Below are 14,708 nucleotides of genomic sequence, written 5' to 3' on the forward strand. Positions count from 1 at the left end.
ATGTATATAACCCTATAAACCTAGAGAGATGGACATTTTATCAAAATCACGTGACTCGTCGTCAGTTTTTTATCTTATAACATATTAGAGATGGGGTTAGAAGGGAAAACATGTTGTATCCTTGTTGTAGGAATGGCAGGATCAGGTATTATAATAAGATTAATATCTATTAATAAGTATCTTCTAAAAAACCTGCAGGAAAAACGACTTTTTTACAAAGATTAAATGCTCATTTACGTAGTCAAGAAAAAATTCCATATATTATTAATCTTGGTAAATTGTACAGCATTTTTTGTTTTAAATATTTAGTTTTTTTCCTATAAAATTAGATCCGGCAGTTTTATCGGTTCCATACAATCTGAATATTGATATTTGTGATACAATTAATTATAAAGAAGTCATGAAACAGTAGGGATTTTATGTATATTTTATTAGGAATTTTATGTTATTTAGATATAATCTTGGGCCAAATGGTGCTATTCTTACATCATTAAATCTTTTTGCTACAAAATTTGATCAAGTACTTGCAATTCTTAATAAACGAACACCATCGTAAGTGAAACTTATTAATGAAAGATAAAGTTTAATCCAGAAGATATGTTCTTTTTGATACACCAGGTCAAATTGGTAGTCTAGTGTTTTTTTTTTAGTTTTTATTTATATTTTATTAGAGATATTTACATGGTCTGCTTCTGGTTCTATTATAACAGACGCTTTAGCTTCATCTTTTCCTACTTGTATTGCCTATATTGTTGATACAGTGCGTTCTAGATCCTGTACGACATTTATGAGTTCAATGTTGTATGCATGTTCAATTCTTTATAAAACAAAATTGCCAATTATTATTGTATTCAACAAGACAGATGTACAAGACGCAACATTTGCAAAAGAATGGATGACTGATTTTGAGGCTTTTCAGGCAGCTCTTTCTAAAAATGAAGGGAATACAGAAGGAGTAGGGGGGTCTGGTTATATGTCTAGTTTAATAAATAGTATGAGTCTTATGCTTGAAGAATTTTATCGTCATCTAGACGTTGTTGCAGTTTCTGCTGCAACAGGATTAGGAATGGATGATTTTTTGGCAGCTATTGAACATAAAGTGGAAGAATATGAATCTAATTATCGTCCTGAGCTTGAACGACTTATTAAGGAGAATAAAGATAGAAAGAAAAAAGAAAAAATGAATAATTTAGAACAACTTATAAATAATATTGATATTAATGGCGAAGAGGTTCGTACTGGTGGTATTTTATCTACTTTATATTTATCTATATATATTTATTTCTGTTAGTTCAAATACAAACACTATCAGATATTGAAGATGAATCAGACGATAATGCACAAGGCTTTATTGATACAGATGAGATAGATATACCCGACACTTTAAAGGATTCTAATACATTGTTTTAAATTATAAAAATTATTGGATAATTTTAAATATGCATTTTTCAGATTTTTATTAGACTCGTAAGAGTCTATTATATTACAATAACAAAGTATAGAACTATATATATCATTATATAAAATTCTACAAATAGCTTCTGAATACAGTAAATTTATTTTAAAATAAAGACGAACATAATACTGTATCAAAATGACGAATACGTTAAAGAAATATATTACCTAAAAGTATAATATAATTCATTTGTTTTTATTAAATTTGATTTCATATTGACATTTTTTAATATATTGTAATAAAAATATAATTAATGTTTGGTATTTAATAAATTCATCTTTAATCAAATGTTTTACAATTTTTAAAACTAAAAAGTTTTTAAATTAAACATTTAGCATCTTCCCAAATTTTAATATTTTTCTTAGCCCATTCTATATAGCATTTTCCAATATTAATCATTAATTCGCAATAATCTTTTCTAATAAAACTATGAAATCTCTCAAATTCTTCTATTATAGCTTGACCGACAATATTGGAATCTTTTTTTGTAATTTTAAGAGCATTTTCTAACTATTTAATTATCATTAATATGTATGATTTGTTTTATATAATCTACCTGAGAAATTTTCTCATATATTTTCTCAATATTTTTTTTTCTAGTTGTAGAATCTACGTCAATCATGCCTTTTAAAACACCTGTTATTTTTTCAATAAAAGTCGGTATAATTTGTTTAGTTTGTTCATGTTCATTGGGTTCATCAGAATTTAAAGTAGACAAATTAGATTCACTATTATTAAGTCTTGCTAAAGAAGATTCTATTTTTTGTGCTTCCATCTCAGATTTTTCAAGAGCATCTAAGATATTTTTGTTCTGATTTAGTATATTTACAACAATTTCATATTGTAGAACTTTTTGACGTCTATATTTCAATCTAGACCTAGCAACTTCATGAAATTGTGTAAATTCTTTTAACGGTTCTGATAATACAAAATCCAAATTTTTAACCTATTAAATAAATATTAATATAAATATATGTTTTTCTTACTAGTTCATTATTAGAGTGACAGTTCAAATCATTAGCTAATCCAAAACGCTCAATCCCACTTGCCAATTCGCCTATTTCAGATATTGAAAGAATATTATAAGCTGCTCCCAATTCACTAAAATTATATGCTAAATCTAAAAAAAATTAGAAAAAAAAAGAAAAAAAAAGGGTTTTTCCTTCATAATGTTTTATTATAGATTTATTAATTTTTACTAAATCATTTCCAATAAATTGTTGAAGATCTTTAATTTTTCTTTCTATTTCTACAAACTGTATTTCATCTCTATTGTGGATATTTGATAGTTTTGCACCTGAAGGCGGTATGGGAAGACACTGGTAAATAGTACTGTTTATAGAAGAACAGGGGTTTAAAGGAGGGGCCATAAGAACACTTTGTGGCAACAAGGAAATTGGTGGTGATTCTAGAACTTGTGACTACTTTTCTATTAATATATATATATGTAAACATAATCTGATTAATTTCTTACCCACGATATATCCTCATTTAAAAAACAATGAAAAACATGGCTTCTTTTCAAAATAGGATGAAAAGCACAACGATTAAGAAAAACCTGTAACATTCTTTTTCTTTGAGTAATGAAATTTGCATCTTTCTTAACACTAGACAACGGAATTGTTAGATCTAGAGATTATTACATGGATAATCATGTATTATTTAAATTAACCTACATATACTATGTTTTTCTGGAATTGGAGGCACAATTAATGTTGGAAATAATCGTGAAAGTGATTTTCTGAGCGATTCAAATTCAGAATAACGCCGACGTACTTCAAGATTCTATCAGCAATAATTATTAAGTGTTTTTGTTGTATCTTTTATCCATAATTCACCTTAATACGTATCTTATATGTGATAAATCGTCTACCTGCATTTTCACCTATTTTTTCCGTATCTACAATAGAAATAAACGGATCCTCATGAACACTGTTTAGAATAGAGTGTATATGACAACACATAGCCTCTTCCATTTTGCAAGAATTTATTTCTGTTGAATCTTCATCCGTCTTATTTAATGTCGAAATTCGCTCTGATTCATAAAGAAAAGAACGTCCACATTGAGAAGATTCTCCAAAGAAAGGATTGCTTTTTTCTAAACCCTCCATTTCATTTATTTTTGCTTTTTCTTTTTAAAAAAATATACAATATGTTCAATATCAATAAATAGAATTATATATTCACATAAATATCAAAAAAAACGTATTATAGTATTTTTAGGCTCTATTTCTTCCAAGCTATGTCATCATTTTCAACTGTTTAAAGAGAAAAGATCTTGAAATCTTTTTAATAAATAAAAAAGGTATTAAAATACGTTGAAATTCGATTTAACTGATAAGTTACATAAAAAAATACTAAGGAGATGAAGTAAAAGAACAATATATGTAAATAAATATATAATATTCTTATTTAAAATAATTGTTTTGCTTTTTATTTTTTTTAAAAAAGAATAATTTTGAAATATTAAGAATGTTTAAAAAAAGAATGTAATTAAGCATTCAATTAATAAAAATAAGTTATATTCTTTGGAATGAATAAAGTATTTCTTTTTATGTAATTATTGGTAGAAAGTTATAATTAATACCATGTTTTTTATAAATTTTATAAAAAATTTAAGATTAAATATTTTTTATTAATATTTAATCAATGTTTATAAAAACTTTTATATAGTTCATATTAGTTTTCAACTAATAAATATTTTTAAAGGTTAAATGGTTTTTAATAAAAGATTGGTTTAATAGATTTATCCATTTGAAATATAAAAAAGATCATTAAACATTCATAATATAGATGCAATTGTTTTTTTACAAGAGTTTTTTCTATATACTTTGTTTAAGGGATGTTGAATATATTTGGAGAATTGTAAAATTTTTTAATTAACTGAAGATTTAACAATTTTAACTAAAACATTTTATAATATTAATATAATTCATTTGTTATAAATATAAAAGATAAGATAGTTGTATTTATAGGAAATGATATATAATGACTTTAATTAGAACAGAATTTATTTAAAAATGTCTATGCTATTTTTAAAAGATTTTAAAGTATAAAATTGAATATTTTAATAAATATTTTTTTATAATATTAAAAAATACTTTGAAAAGTAACAAATATACTAATCTTAATATTATGGACAATATTTTTCTAATAATCTTGTTTCTAATAGAAATAAGTTTTTTAAAATTCTTAAAAAGTTAAAAATAATATTTATTGGAAATAAGTTAAAAACAAATCTTGTGTATAAGATAATAATGACTTTAAATTAATGTATTATTTTTAAATAAAAATAAATAATTTATATTTTTTGATTAGATATTAAAATATATCTTGAAAATATAAGACGATAATATATAAATATAATTTTTAAAATTGTCATTTCAAATAAATTATAAAAATATTTATATTTACTTCTTTTTATCCAAAATATACATTTTGATATCAAAAAAGTGTTTAGAAATCTTAGAATACAATAAATAATAATAATAATTATTTAGAGAAAAAAATCATTTTGCTCAAATTAAATTTGTATTAAAAAAATTAATCTATAAGAAAAATATTTTAAGATTAATATTAAAATAATAATATTTAACACTCAAACTAAGAAATAATTTTCTAGATAACATAATGAAAATGAAAAATTAAAATTTTGTATTTTTCCAATATTCATTTATATAAAATTCACATATATTCCTATAACATACAATTAACAATAATTTCCATATTTTCATTATCCATTGGACATATTTAAATTAATCAAATCCAAAGTTATTTAATAAAATATATATATAATTTACTAAATAAAAACAAAACATTAAAAACAAACTCCTAGTAAAAAAAAAACTATAAAATATATTATTTAATACCCTTCAATAGTTATATTAATCCTTATTTATTAAAGAAAATACCCTGACTAAATTCATAACACCCCATAAAGAACCTAGAACCCATTGATACAAAAAATAAAAAAACACTTTAAAATTATTACCAACTAAACTAAGACCCCATAATGCTAGATACGGATATATCATCAACTTACTTCTTGGCGTCTAAAAACAATTTAATTAATGAAAAAAAAAAAAAAAAAAACAAGAAAAGGTGGTACCCTAAAATAAACTGGAAGATGAGTATTTTCTTGAAATAGTTTTTGATAATATGGTACTTTATTCTTCCGTGGCATCTTAAAATTTCTATAAATATCATTAAATACCATGTTTTAAATGTAAAAAATATCTTTTTTTTCCAAGAAAAAGACATACCTTTAAAGATTATATTTAAATACTTTAATTTACTATTTAAAATAACAATAATAACTTTTAACGCCTTAAAATTCCTCTAATTTTAACGTATATTGACCTGATACAATTTTTAAACGGTTAGCTGTCGATCAACCGGCTCAAAAACCAACATATATAGGAAATAAAATGGGTTAACATTTTTTAGAGAAAAGACCTTATTTTTAATTAAAAAACTATATTTAGATCCATTAATTACACAAGAGAGTTTTTTTCTTTAAAAAAAGTTAAACTGAAAAATAATGGCATTTCATTTTTCATGGAATAAAGAATTTTCTCCATCATTTATAGCAAAAACAAGTTCTCTTCTTAATTATGCTCTTAATAAGTGTACAAAAATACCTATTATTGTTGACAAAATTGATATAAAAGAGTTAAATATGGGATCAATAGTAATTATTTTTTTTTTTTTAATACAAAAATAAATAAAAACTAGCCGCCAGAACTTGAGATTTTAGAGATTGGGGATCTTGCAGAAGATAGGTTTCGTGGATTATTTAAGTTGAAATATACAGGAGATGCATATATTGTTTTACAGACCAAAGTTCAAGTAAGCTGTCTTAAACTTGAATAATATTATTGATAAATATAAGATTAACCCATTAAATACACGAAAAAAGATGTATCCGAAGTTTACGTGGAGAGGGGTTCTTTCAGCAGATGCACCATTAATTGTTCCTATGTTTCTTCGTTTATCGGATTTTAAGTTATCAAGTATTATTATTTTAGTATTTTCTAAGGCAAAGGGGGTTACACTAGTCTTTCGTAATGATCCTGTTGAGTCTGTAAGAGTATCTAGTACATTTGACAGTATACCGGTTATTGCACAATTTTTACAAAAGGAAATTGAAAAACAACTACGTATATTTTTTCAAGAAGAGCTTCCAGCTATTATTCATAAATTGTCTGTATCTACTCCATACAGTCCAAAAAATAAGGAGTATTCAAACCAATTTGGTAGAGTGTTAACAAACGAAATCTCTAAAACCAATGAATCAATCCCTCTCATAAGATTAGCAGATATTAATCCAGAGCATCCAATTTCTATGACAAGTATGTTACGTTTAGCAGCGTTAGCATCCTCTCAGAAGACTCTTTCACCATTTACTCCATCTATTAGTCAAGCAATTTATAGGTCAAATCATCTTTTATCAGTTGTATCGAATACAAATTATACTAAACATCCATTATTATTTAACAGCCCTGATTTTGGCCCAGAAATGCCTTATATATATACACATCCTACAATTCATACTACAGAAACACAGAATATTCGGCAAAATTTAAGTCTACGGCAAATTACCCTTTTAAATAAACGAAGAACCCAAAAAAAACATAACGTGATATGTATACGTTCAGATTCACTAGTTGTACCAAATTCTAGATGTGCTCGAGCATTGTAGCTTAAGGAAAACAAAATATCTATTCATTCACAAATAAAACATAATACATTTGATGATATTAAAGATAAAAAAGTCAAATAAATCCATAATATAATGGACCCGAAGAATCTGATGAAATGTTTTTAACTTGATATGTTTAATATATATATTTTGATTTATATTATAACTATATCATATCATTTATATGAAAATAATATCTAATATTGATTTTAAATTTACTCTATTTTTTTCACAGAAAATGCATGATTCAAATCTAAATAAATATTATAGACGATAAAAAGATTTTTTATATAAAAAATATTAAAAAACTAAATAAAAAGTCGTTTTGAAAAACACCATATTCCGGCTATTCCAGAACAAATACCGCTGACGATAACAATACTTTTAATACCTCTAGTGCTTTTATAGACAGCACCGGCTAGTGCTCCACTCAGAATAGAATTCAAATCATCATGTTTTCCTCTATAATATCCAAGTGTAGAATTAGCTGTATTATAACCAAGAGCAATTACCCCCGCCGAATTTGCAAGAAAAGGTCCTCTACGCGTCATAGCATTAAGAATACTATTAATTCTAACACGTATCGAAATAGCTTTAGATACTTTAGATAATCCTTCAAAAATTCCCCAGGTACCACCAATACCAAGTGCTATACTACCATTAATCTTATTTCTTAAAACTTAACCACTAAAAACCAGATAAATATACCGTTCCTGTGCCATAAGTAAGATCATCACTCCATCCACGGCTTGGAAATGCTGTTTTTCCTCCTGGAAGATTTGCCAATTTTGCATCTTCTAATGAAAAATAATCCAGTGTTTTTCCAAGACCCGCAAGCGGATGTAATCTAGAAGGATCCATAGCATCTTTATCAAAGATTTCTGGTGTTTCTGGTAATGAATATGACATTTCAACTGAGGATTTCTCACTTCCTCCTTCTGACCGCTCTGTTGACGTTTTTTTTCCAGAAAAAAACCATACCATAGTACTAAAACTCATTAATAATAATACATAAAGAAATGTAAATATAAGAACATATTCTCTGGACTTTTAGAGCTTTTTCAAAACTTTTCCATCTCACAAAATCTATAAAGCTATATATTAAGTGGCCTGACGTCGTTACTATGGAGGTTTCTATGACAACGTAATATCTATTCTGACGACATAAAAATCTTGAGAAACTATTTTCAAGTTTAACGCGTATATATAAGGCTATTCAGTCAACATATAATGAGGAATCTTCACTGGATGAGAGTATACTTAGTATAAATAAAAATACAATTTGTACGGCATTAAAAAGTGGATTTTAGAAAGAGATTTTAAGAAAAAAAGTAAGTATTAAAAAATAAAACATTATGTTTTTTTGAGAAATATAAGGGCCTAAAATATAATAAAAATGAAGAATATCAATGAGGTTTTTGAATGGAAAAAATTTATGTAGATATAATAATTTTTTTTTTAGTTAGATGAGTTGATGAACCAGTTGGATATTGAAAATAAAATTAAAGAGGGAGCAGAAAACCTTTTGCAGGTTTAAAGAAGAAAAAATAGGGGAAAAGAGAAGGTATTAACGAATATAGGTTTTTGATCAAAGAACAGAGGATAAGGAAGATGAGAATCATATAACATTAAGAAAGAAAATAGAATTGGAATTGGATGCAGCTAATTCAAAAATTGCAAAACTAAAAGCTAAAGTTAATATTATAAAATCTAAAACACAAATAGATTCTATAAAATCTAGTTTTCATAATTGAATTATTTTGTAGTTTGAAATCTAATAATTGTAGATACAAAAACAATTAATACATTTTATGAGCAAGATACAAAAAGTTCGGCATTACCTTATAGCATATCATCGAAAAGTGTTCATTCTTCTATATCTATTGGGGAAAAGGATGGTAAGTATTTGTTATATTGAAAATAATTAATATGAACTATAAAAAGAACAAATAGAAACAATTGATCCAATACAAAGTTTACAAATAGCTTTTAAAAACTTATATGAATCAATCCATGACTCGGGTCAATATTTAAAGCATGCTAATCATCTTGTATCACTTTTTAAATCTCATCCTACTTTGAAATATGATTTAAATTGGGAAGCTCTTGGTCATCATCTTCAAATTATGTTTTCTAGTTCGGATACAAATAAAATTTCTAGTGGTTATCGTATTGCAAGATATATGATTTACGATCTGACATCTATATCATTTGTAAAAAAATTTCATGTGGAACATGCAATCATACGGTTATTTAATCTTCTATTTACATAAAATACCCATTAATTCATTTAGATCGTTTGTCAAGGATAACTCTACATCCAAAGAGCGAGAGCAAGCCCTAAAGTTAATCAGGACGTTTTATGGAATCAAAGATGGTATTTCTGAAATATCTAAAAGTGTGGTTAGTGCTATTGTATCCCTAGCTGAATACACAAAAGACAAAATGTCGTTGATATCCATTGAAACATTAGCAGAAATGCGTAATAAAAATTATATTATTAGATCTATGATTAATATATTACATAGTTATATTGGATCCAGCACTTATTGTTAGTGCTGGTGGTAATAAAGTCTTACTTCAAACATTGAGTGATGGTCCATTCGAAATTGCAAATGAAGTTGCTAAATTATTTATATATCTTCTAGATACACCTGCTACAAGAAAATTCATTCGACCAAAAAGTGATCTTCAGGTATTTTTCATTTTATGTATATATATATATATACCAATCATGTCAAGCTTATTCTTTCTAATGTCACTAATTTTCGTCCTATAATGGAAGAATATAGACTAAAATATTGCGGAGATGGAATAGTAAGCATTATGAAATCTTGGTCAGGTACAAAAATTTAGGGATGTATATTATTTTTTAATATATTAGGCCTGATTTATATGAGTATGTATGATATGCAAGCAATTCGCTCTTTAATTGATGTGTTACGTATATCATCATCTAGAAGTCAGGTATTTCATATTTCATGTAAATATATGTATGTAACCTATATACTTATCTTTAAAGGACATAATTCTTGATATTTTGTATAATCTTTTTGGAATAAAATCATCATCTATAACATCAACATTTTTGGCTGGTAGAAGACTTACAACATGGGGTAGACCGTCGCCTTCTCAGCAAGAACCACATAATGAAGGCATGTTTGCGAATACATTTACTGAATTTGGAAGAAACGATTTGTCACAGCAATTTTTAGCACTAATTATCATGATATTTATGGATATTGGAATATTAGATGTATTATATATGATATAATTATCATATAGCTAAACATTATATAGACTTTGATGGCTGTTGCTGAGGACTCTAAAGATAAAATGATCTTTCGGAAAACAACATTATTGATTGTAGAACTTCTTCATCTATCGAATAGAATTTTACCGCTGCAATATGGTGTTAAACTTCAAGTTTTTATATCATATTATAAATTTATAATAATTAATTAGATTTAGTCTCTTCCAAAGTTGTTTATGTCAGCATTAGAATTTAGTAGTGAAGAGCATTTTATAGCAACGTCTGCTATTCTTCAGATTGAATCTTTGAATAGAATAAAAATGAAAACCAATTTTGTCCAGCAAAAAGAACGTAGTACATCTTCAGAGAATCCTTTAAAAAGAGGGCAAAGACAACTCGAACAAGTAAAAATTAAGTTAGGTTTACAAATTGACGATATTCGTTTTCGAACTCTTCTCTTAGATACTCAGGTAATTTTACTTAAATATTATACTTTATAATTATATTAGGTTTTAAATACAAAAAACTATAAAAAATGGAGATGGGATATAGTTATTGAGCTTTTGCATGGTCCTTTATTAAATCCAAAAAGATTAGAGGAATCTATTCGGTCTACAAAATTTATAAAACGTTTATTATCTTTTTATCTTCCATTTAATTATAAATTTTCCAATATTAAACAGACAAAAGTAATGATATTGCGTAACATAATACCTATGAATTAATATATATAGCCTAATCAACGTTATATTAAAATTGGTCGAATGATTTTTACTACGTTGCTTGCCAATCCGGAAGGTATACGTTATTTGTCAGATAGTAAATTGTTAAGACAAATATCGGAATGTCTTGCTCAACTTGATCCGGTTTTATTCTTGATAATATTACATTTCAATATTAATAATTATAGTTAAGTGGTGTTTCTTGTCCATCGCCTTTATTTTCTAAGCAACGCTTAGAGGAGACATTAAGTTCAGGATATTTTGTCTTTCTTGGAACTTTATCGGAGAACAAGGATGGGATTGCGTATTAAATTCTATTACATATATCCGTATTTAATATATATTAGAATGATGGAGAAATGGAAAATATTTAACATGTTTTATCATCTTACAGAACTTCGTAGTCGGGATGACTTAATTTTAAATTTTATAATAAATATGAATTATATATTGTAATGATATAATATCATATATATCTACTAATGTATTTAGTTACGGGCATCCTCGGATAATTCTTTCAAAAGCCCTTACTACTGGGCTAAAGGTTTAAACTATGTTGGTATATTTATCAAAACTAATTTATTAGGATGTGCGACTTTTCGTTACAAAACATCTAGGAACACTTTTATCTTCAAATAAAAAGTTTACTAAAAACACTAAAAGTATAGAATGGGCTATTTCTTTACTTGTTACTCAATTATATGATCCTTGTATCGAAGTATGTCAAATGGCAGTCGAAGTTTTAGAAAAAGCTTGCTACGATTTTGAAAATCTTCAATATACAGTGAAATTACGTCCAGCATTAGAACATCTTGGTAGTATCGGGGCGCCATTGCGTTTAAGGTAGATATTATACTTATATCGTTACTAGTAATTAATTTTTATAAGGTTCTTAGCATCATCTACAGGGTTTAATTATCTTAAAGAATTTGATTATATCGAGAAGGAAATGGATAATTGGTTTCATGTATGTTTATTTCTTTTTTTAAAAAAAACTAAATTATTAGGAACAAAACGAAATTTATGTAAATTATATAGAAAATTATCTTTCATTAGCATTTTCATTTACAAAAAAGTATGTTATTTTCATTTTATTAACTAACAATTAACTTCAGTAGAAATGAATTCGATGGATTAATTCCACCTCATTTTTATGGAGAAATCATTAAAACATCTGAAGGATGTCAACTTTTAAAGAATAAAGGACATTTTGAATATTTTGTTTCTAATATTTTTAAACATAAAGATGAATATGAAGATAAAAATATTATTCTTCATTTAAAAAGTTCTCTTTGGGCTGTTGGGAATATTGGCTCTCATAATAATGGTTTTCCATTTCTTGAGAATAGTGGTGTAATTTCTGAGATCATACATATAGCTGAAAAATCACAAGTAATAAGCCTTAGAGGGTATCTTAATTTTATTTTTTTAACTTAGTTAATATAATAGAACTGCGTTTTTTGTATTAGGATTAATCTCTATAACGATGTCAGTTTCTCAAATATTAAAGCAACATGGATGGATATCTGTTTTTACTAGTTTTGGTATTCCTATTGGTATTTGTGTCCCTAAGGATATAAAGAAAATATTATTTGTATCTCATCCTATTTTATTTTATTTATATTTAAATCCTATATTAGTTGGAACCATGGAATTATTATTCATGTTTATCAGATTTGGAAGAAAATATTAAGTTAGTGTCCAAAAATATTATTCAAGACGAAATTTTAAAGATTATAACCGATTTATCTAGTAATATTTTTGTAACTAAAGCATTAAAATCTCTCTCAAGGTTACAATCAATATTATTATAATACATTTAATATTAGATTGTAGAATAAAATCGAAATATCCAGAAGAATTCAAATCATTAGATCTTTATAAGTCAGTTCTTAAAATTTTAACAAGTTATCGTTATCAACAGCCAATTCGAAAGTTTATTTTAGAGATGTTTCCAAGTGACATATTTTACCAAAATTCTGAACTATTTGACTATAATAAAAGTGTATGGTAATTCTTTTTATAAATATCATTTTATAGTGAGCTATATAATGAATATAATACACAGTTGTGTAGGATGAATCTGGAAAAAAATATAACAATCATGGAAAAAGAACAAAATGTGTTTTTATTAACTGATTTAATAGAACAATATGTTATTATTTCAAATATTTAGTTACTTCATACGAAAAGAAACGAAACAGGACATTGTGGATAAATTATTTCATAATATTTTAGGCTTTTATCACTTTAAATAGTTTTTTATATTTTCTCTCTCGTTCTTTATCCAAATACTATATATTTCACATTTTTTAATAAAAGAAAGATATAAAAATAATGTTATTCACCTTTCGCTGTTCCTGGGAGCTAAGATTTCGAATACGCTCTTTTTTTTGTTTATCTTTTTCAGACTTTTTCTTTAATGCATTCGCTAGTTTTTCTTCATCTTGACGTTTCTTAAGTTTTTTGTTTGCTTCTTCACGAATACTTTTAAGCTTTTGGGAAATATTGGATCTCCAATGTGCTCTTCCAGCTAGCAAATCAACAAATGCGATACATTCACTAAAAATACAAGCAACTTGTTGAGAATAACATAATGATGGTAATTTTACACAAAACGAAACAGTTTTTTGATATGTTTGATCCGGACTATTACTCAAAACATTAAAATGAAAAACTTTCGTTAAAAAACAAACCTTTTTGGACATTTAATAGGCAGGTCACTTACAATTAAATATTCCAATACAACATCAGGCGTTTTTATACATTGAATAAAGCTTTCATTATTTTCCAACAGAATAGATGCAATTTCACAGAATTCCGACATTACAACATATGTTTCTGGTAATATTGGTAATTCCATTACACAAGTAAATGACAGATTATAATATTTTTCACGCAACCAACGCATTTTTGACTTATTCACAACTGCAAATACACATGCATCAAAAACATGATCTTCAACAATCATATCAATATATAAACGGTCATGAGGCATAGGATTATCTGAAAAAAACCCGACAACTACTTGTCTAATAAATGATAAAAAGTTTTGACGTACTAGAAACTTAAATTGAATATATAAATATGCAATATGAATGCGACCAGTTGCATATGAAATAAAATAGCCAGGATCTCGAATATGTAAAGGCATAGGATCATTTCTTTTTATACCAACCTGCACAAATTGATTTGTAAGCAGTGGAAATAAAGTTTCAAACCTAAATAAATCAATATAAAATACTATACATCCGATAATACCATTTTTTTGCTAAAAATGCATTTTTTAGTCGCCCATATTCTGATATAATGACATAAAGCATAAGAAAAAAAAAACAACATTTATCATAAAAAAAAGACTCCATTTATATGGAAAAAATTCTTTTAACAAATTTCCTGGAATACTAGAACTTATTAAAATACTTGTATATAATTTCGATGCAATGATGTATTATCAATCACTAAAGATATACTTTTTATCTATTCACTTTATATGTTTTCTATATCTTTTTTCCACAATCTGTATTATTTTTTTATATTCACTATATTTTCCTGTTAAACTTACTATTAGACTTT

The 14,708-nt window shown here is 25.9% G+C and overlaps 8 protein-coding genes across 8 annotated transcripts; 3 read left to right on the forward strand and 5 right to left on the reverse strand.

Moving 5' to 3' along the window:
• Nucleotides 1-100: 100 nt before the first annotated feature.
• PNEG_00690 (hypothetical protein) lies at nucleotides 101-1,600 on the forward strand. The gene is made up of 6 exons (XM_007874397.1): nucleotides 101-145; nucleotides 199-408; nucleotides 454-552; nucleotides 596-627; nucleotides 672-1,244; nucleotides 1,292-1,600. The coding sequence occupies exons 2-6, from the start codon at nucleotides 401-403 to the stop codon at nucleotides 1,408-1,410; spliced, it is 831 nt and encodes a 276-aa protein (XP_007872588.1). The 5' UTR covers nucleotides 101-145; nucleotides 199-400; the 3' UTR covers nucleotides 1,411-1,600.
• Nucleotides 1,601-1,774: 174 nt separating this feature from the next.
• PNEG_00691 (hypothetical protein) lies at nucleotides 1,775-3,567 on the reverse strand (the record flags this gene model as incomplete). Its single annotated transcript, XM_007874398.1, has 7 exons — nucleotides 1,775-1,966; nucleotides 2,013-2,402; nucleotides 2,443-2,557; nucleotides 2,714-2,877; nucleotides 2,931-3,085; nucleotides 3,133-3,241; nucleotides 3,295-3,567. 7 exons carry the CDS (start codon nucleotides 3,565-3,567, stop codon nucleotides 1,775-1,777), a joined length of 1,398 nt encoding a protein of 465 aa, XP_007872589.1.
• A 764-nt stretch (nucleotides 3,568-4,331) lies between these two features.
• On the reverse strand, nucleotides 4,332-5,197 carry PNEG_04260 (hypothetical protein; the record flags this gene model as incomplete). Its single annotated transcript, XM_019757783.1, is given in 7 exon segments — nucleotides 4,332-4,360; nucleotides 4,558-4,577; nucleotides 4,598-4,647; nucleotides 4,692-4,717; nucleotides 4,871-4,920; nucleotides 5,145-5,152; nucleotides 5,171-5,197. The coding sequence occupies 7 exon segments, from the start codon at nucleotides 5,195-5,197 to the stop codon at nucleotides 4,332-4,334; spliced, it is 210 nt and encodes a 69-aa protein (XP_019613406.1).
• Nucleotides 5,198-5,340: 143 nt separating this feature from the next.
• Nucleotides 5,341-5,639, reverse strand: PNEG_00692 (hypothetical protein; the record flags this gene model as incomplete). Its single annotated transcript, XM_007874399.1, has 3 exons — nucleotides 5,341-5,399; nucleotides 5,448-5,508; nucleotides 5,565-5,639. The coding sequence occupies 3 exons, from the start codon at nucleotides 5,637-5,639 to the stop codon at nucleotides 5,341-5,343; spliced, it is 195 nt and encodes a 64-aa protein (XP_007872590.1).
• Nucleotides 5,640-5,883: 244 nt separating this feature from the next.
• On the forward strand, nucleotides 5,884-7,157 carry PNEG_00693 (hypothetical protein; the record flags this gene model as incomplete). The annotated part of the gene is made up of 3 exons (XM_007874400.1): nucleotides 5,884-6,146; nucleotides 6,191-6,304; nucleotides 6,348-7,157. The coding sequence occupies exons 1-3, from the start codon at nucleotides 5,997-5,999 to the stop codon at nucleotides 7,155-7,157; spliced, it is 1,074 nt and encodes a 357-aa protein (XP_007872591.1). The 5' UTR covers nucleotides 5,884-5,996.
• A 239-nt stretch (nucleotides 7,158-7,396) lies between these two features.
• PNEG_00694 (hypothetical protein) lies at nucleotides 7,397-8,156 on the reverse strand (the record flags this gene model as incomplete). Its single annotated transcript, XM_007874401.1, has 2 exons — nucleotides 7,397-7,806; nucleotides 7,853-8,156. 2 exons carry the CDS (start codon nucleotides 8,154-8,156, stop codon nucleotides 7,466-7,468), a joined length of 645 nt encoding a protein of 214 aa, XP_007872592.1. The 3' UTR covers nucleotides 7,397-7,465.
• Nucleotides 8,157-8,553: 397 nt separating this feature from the next.
• Nucleotides 8,554-13,146, forward strand: PNEG_00695 (hypothetical protein; the record flags this gene model as incomplete). Its single annotated transcript, XM_007874402.1, has 24 exons — nucleotides 8,554-8,571; nucleotides 8,620-8,688; nucleotides 8,738-8,897; nucleotides 8,945-9,055; nucleotides 9,102-9,405; nucleotides 9,452-9,639; nucleotides 9,686-9,852; nucleotides 9,900-9,999; nucleotides 10,042-10,124; nucleotides 10,180-10,413; nucleotides 10,458-10,583; nucleotides 10,629-10,880; nucleotides 10,920-11,099; nucleotides 11,145-11,276; nucleotides 11,321-11,436; nucleotides 11,480-11,584; nucleotides 11,625-11,676; nucleotides 11,719-11,975; nucleotides 12,021-12,099; nucleotides 12,140-12,207; nucleotides 12,251-12,541; nucleotides 12,582-12,726; nucleotides 12,773-12,924; nucleotides 12,969-13,146. The coding sequence occupies 24 exons, from the start codon at nucleotides 8,554-8,556 to the stop codon at nucleotides 13,144-13,146; spliced, it is 3,567 nt and encodes a 1,188-aa protein (XP_007872593.1).
• Nucleotides 13,147-13,366: 220 nt separating this feature from the next.
• PNEG_00696 (hypothetical protein) lies at nucleotides 13,367-14,632 on the reverse strand (the record flags this gene model as incomplete). The annotated part of the gene is made up of 4 exons (XM_007874403.1): nucleotides 14,394-14,632; nucleotides 13,829-14,353; nucleotides 13,481-13,781; nucleotides 13,367-13,426 (listed from the first exon to the last, which is right to left on the reverse strand). The coding sequence occupies exons 1-4, from the start codon at nucleotides 14,495-14,497 to the stop codon at nucleotides 13,367-13,369; spliced, it is 990 nt and encodes a 329-aa protein (XP_007872594.1). The 5' UTR covers nucleotides 14,498-14,632.
• Nucleotides 14,633-14,708: the final 76 nt, after the last annotated feature.

The sequence above is a fragment of the Pneumocystis murina genome, assembly GCF_000349005.2.
Source record: "Pneumocystis murina B123 chromosome Unknown supercont1.2, whole genome shotgun sequence".
In the NCBI taxonomy this organism is placed as follows: domain Eukaryota; kingdom Fungi; phylum Ascomycota; class Pneumocystomycetes; order Pneumocystales; family Pneumocystaceae; genus Pneumocystis; species Pneumocystis murina.

What these genes read in the sequence shown, in the direction of transcription:
- PNEG_00690 (XM_007874397.1), top strand. An exon ending in TGATACACCAGGTCAAATTG is followed by an intron (nt 628 to 671) that starts GTAGTCTAGTGT and finishes ATATTTTATTAG; the next exon opens with AGATATTTACATGGTCTGCT. An exon ending in CGAAGAGGTTCGTACTGGTG is followed by an intron (nt 1,245 to 1,291) that starts GTATTTTATCTA and finishes TATTTCTGTTAG; the next exon opens with TTCAAATACAAACACTATCA.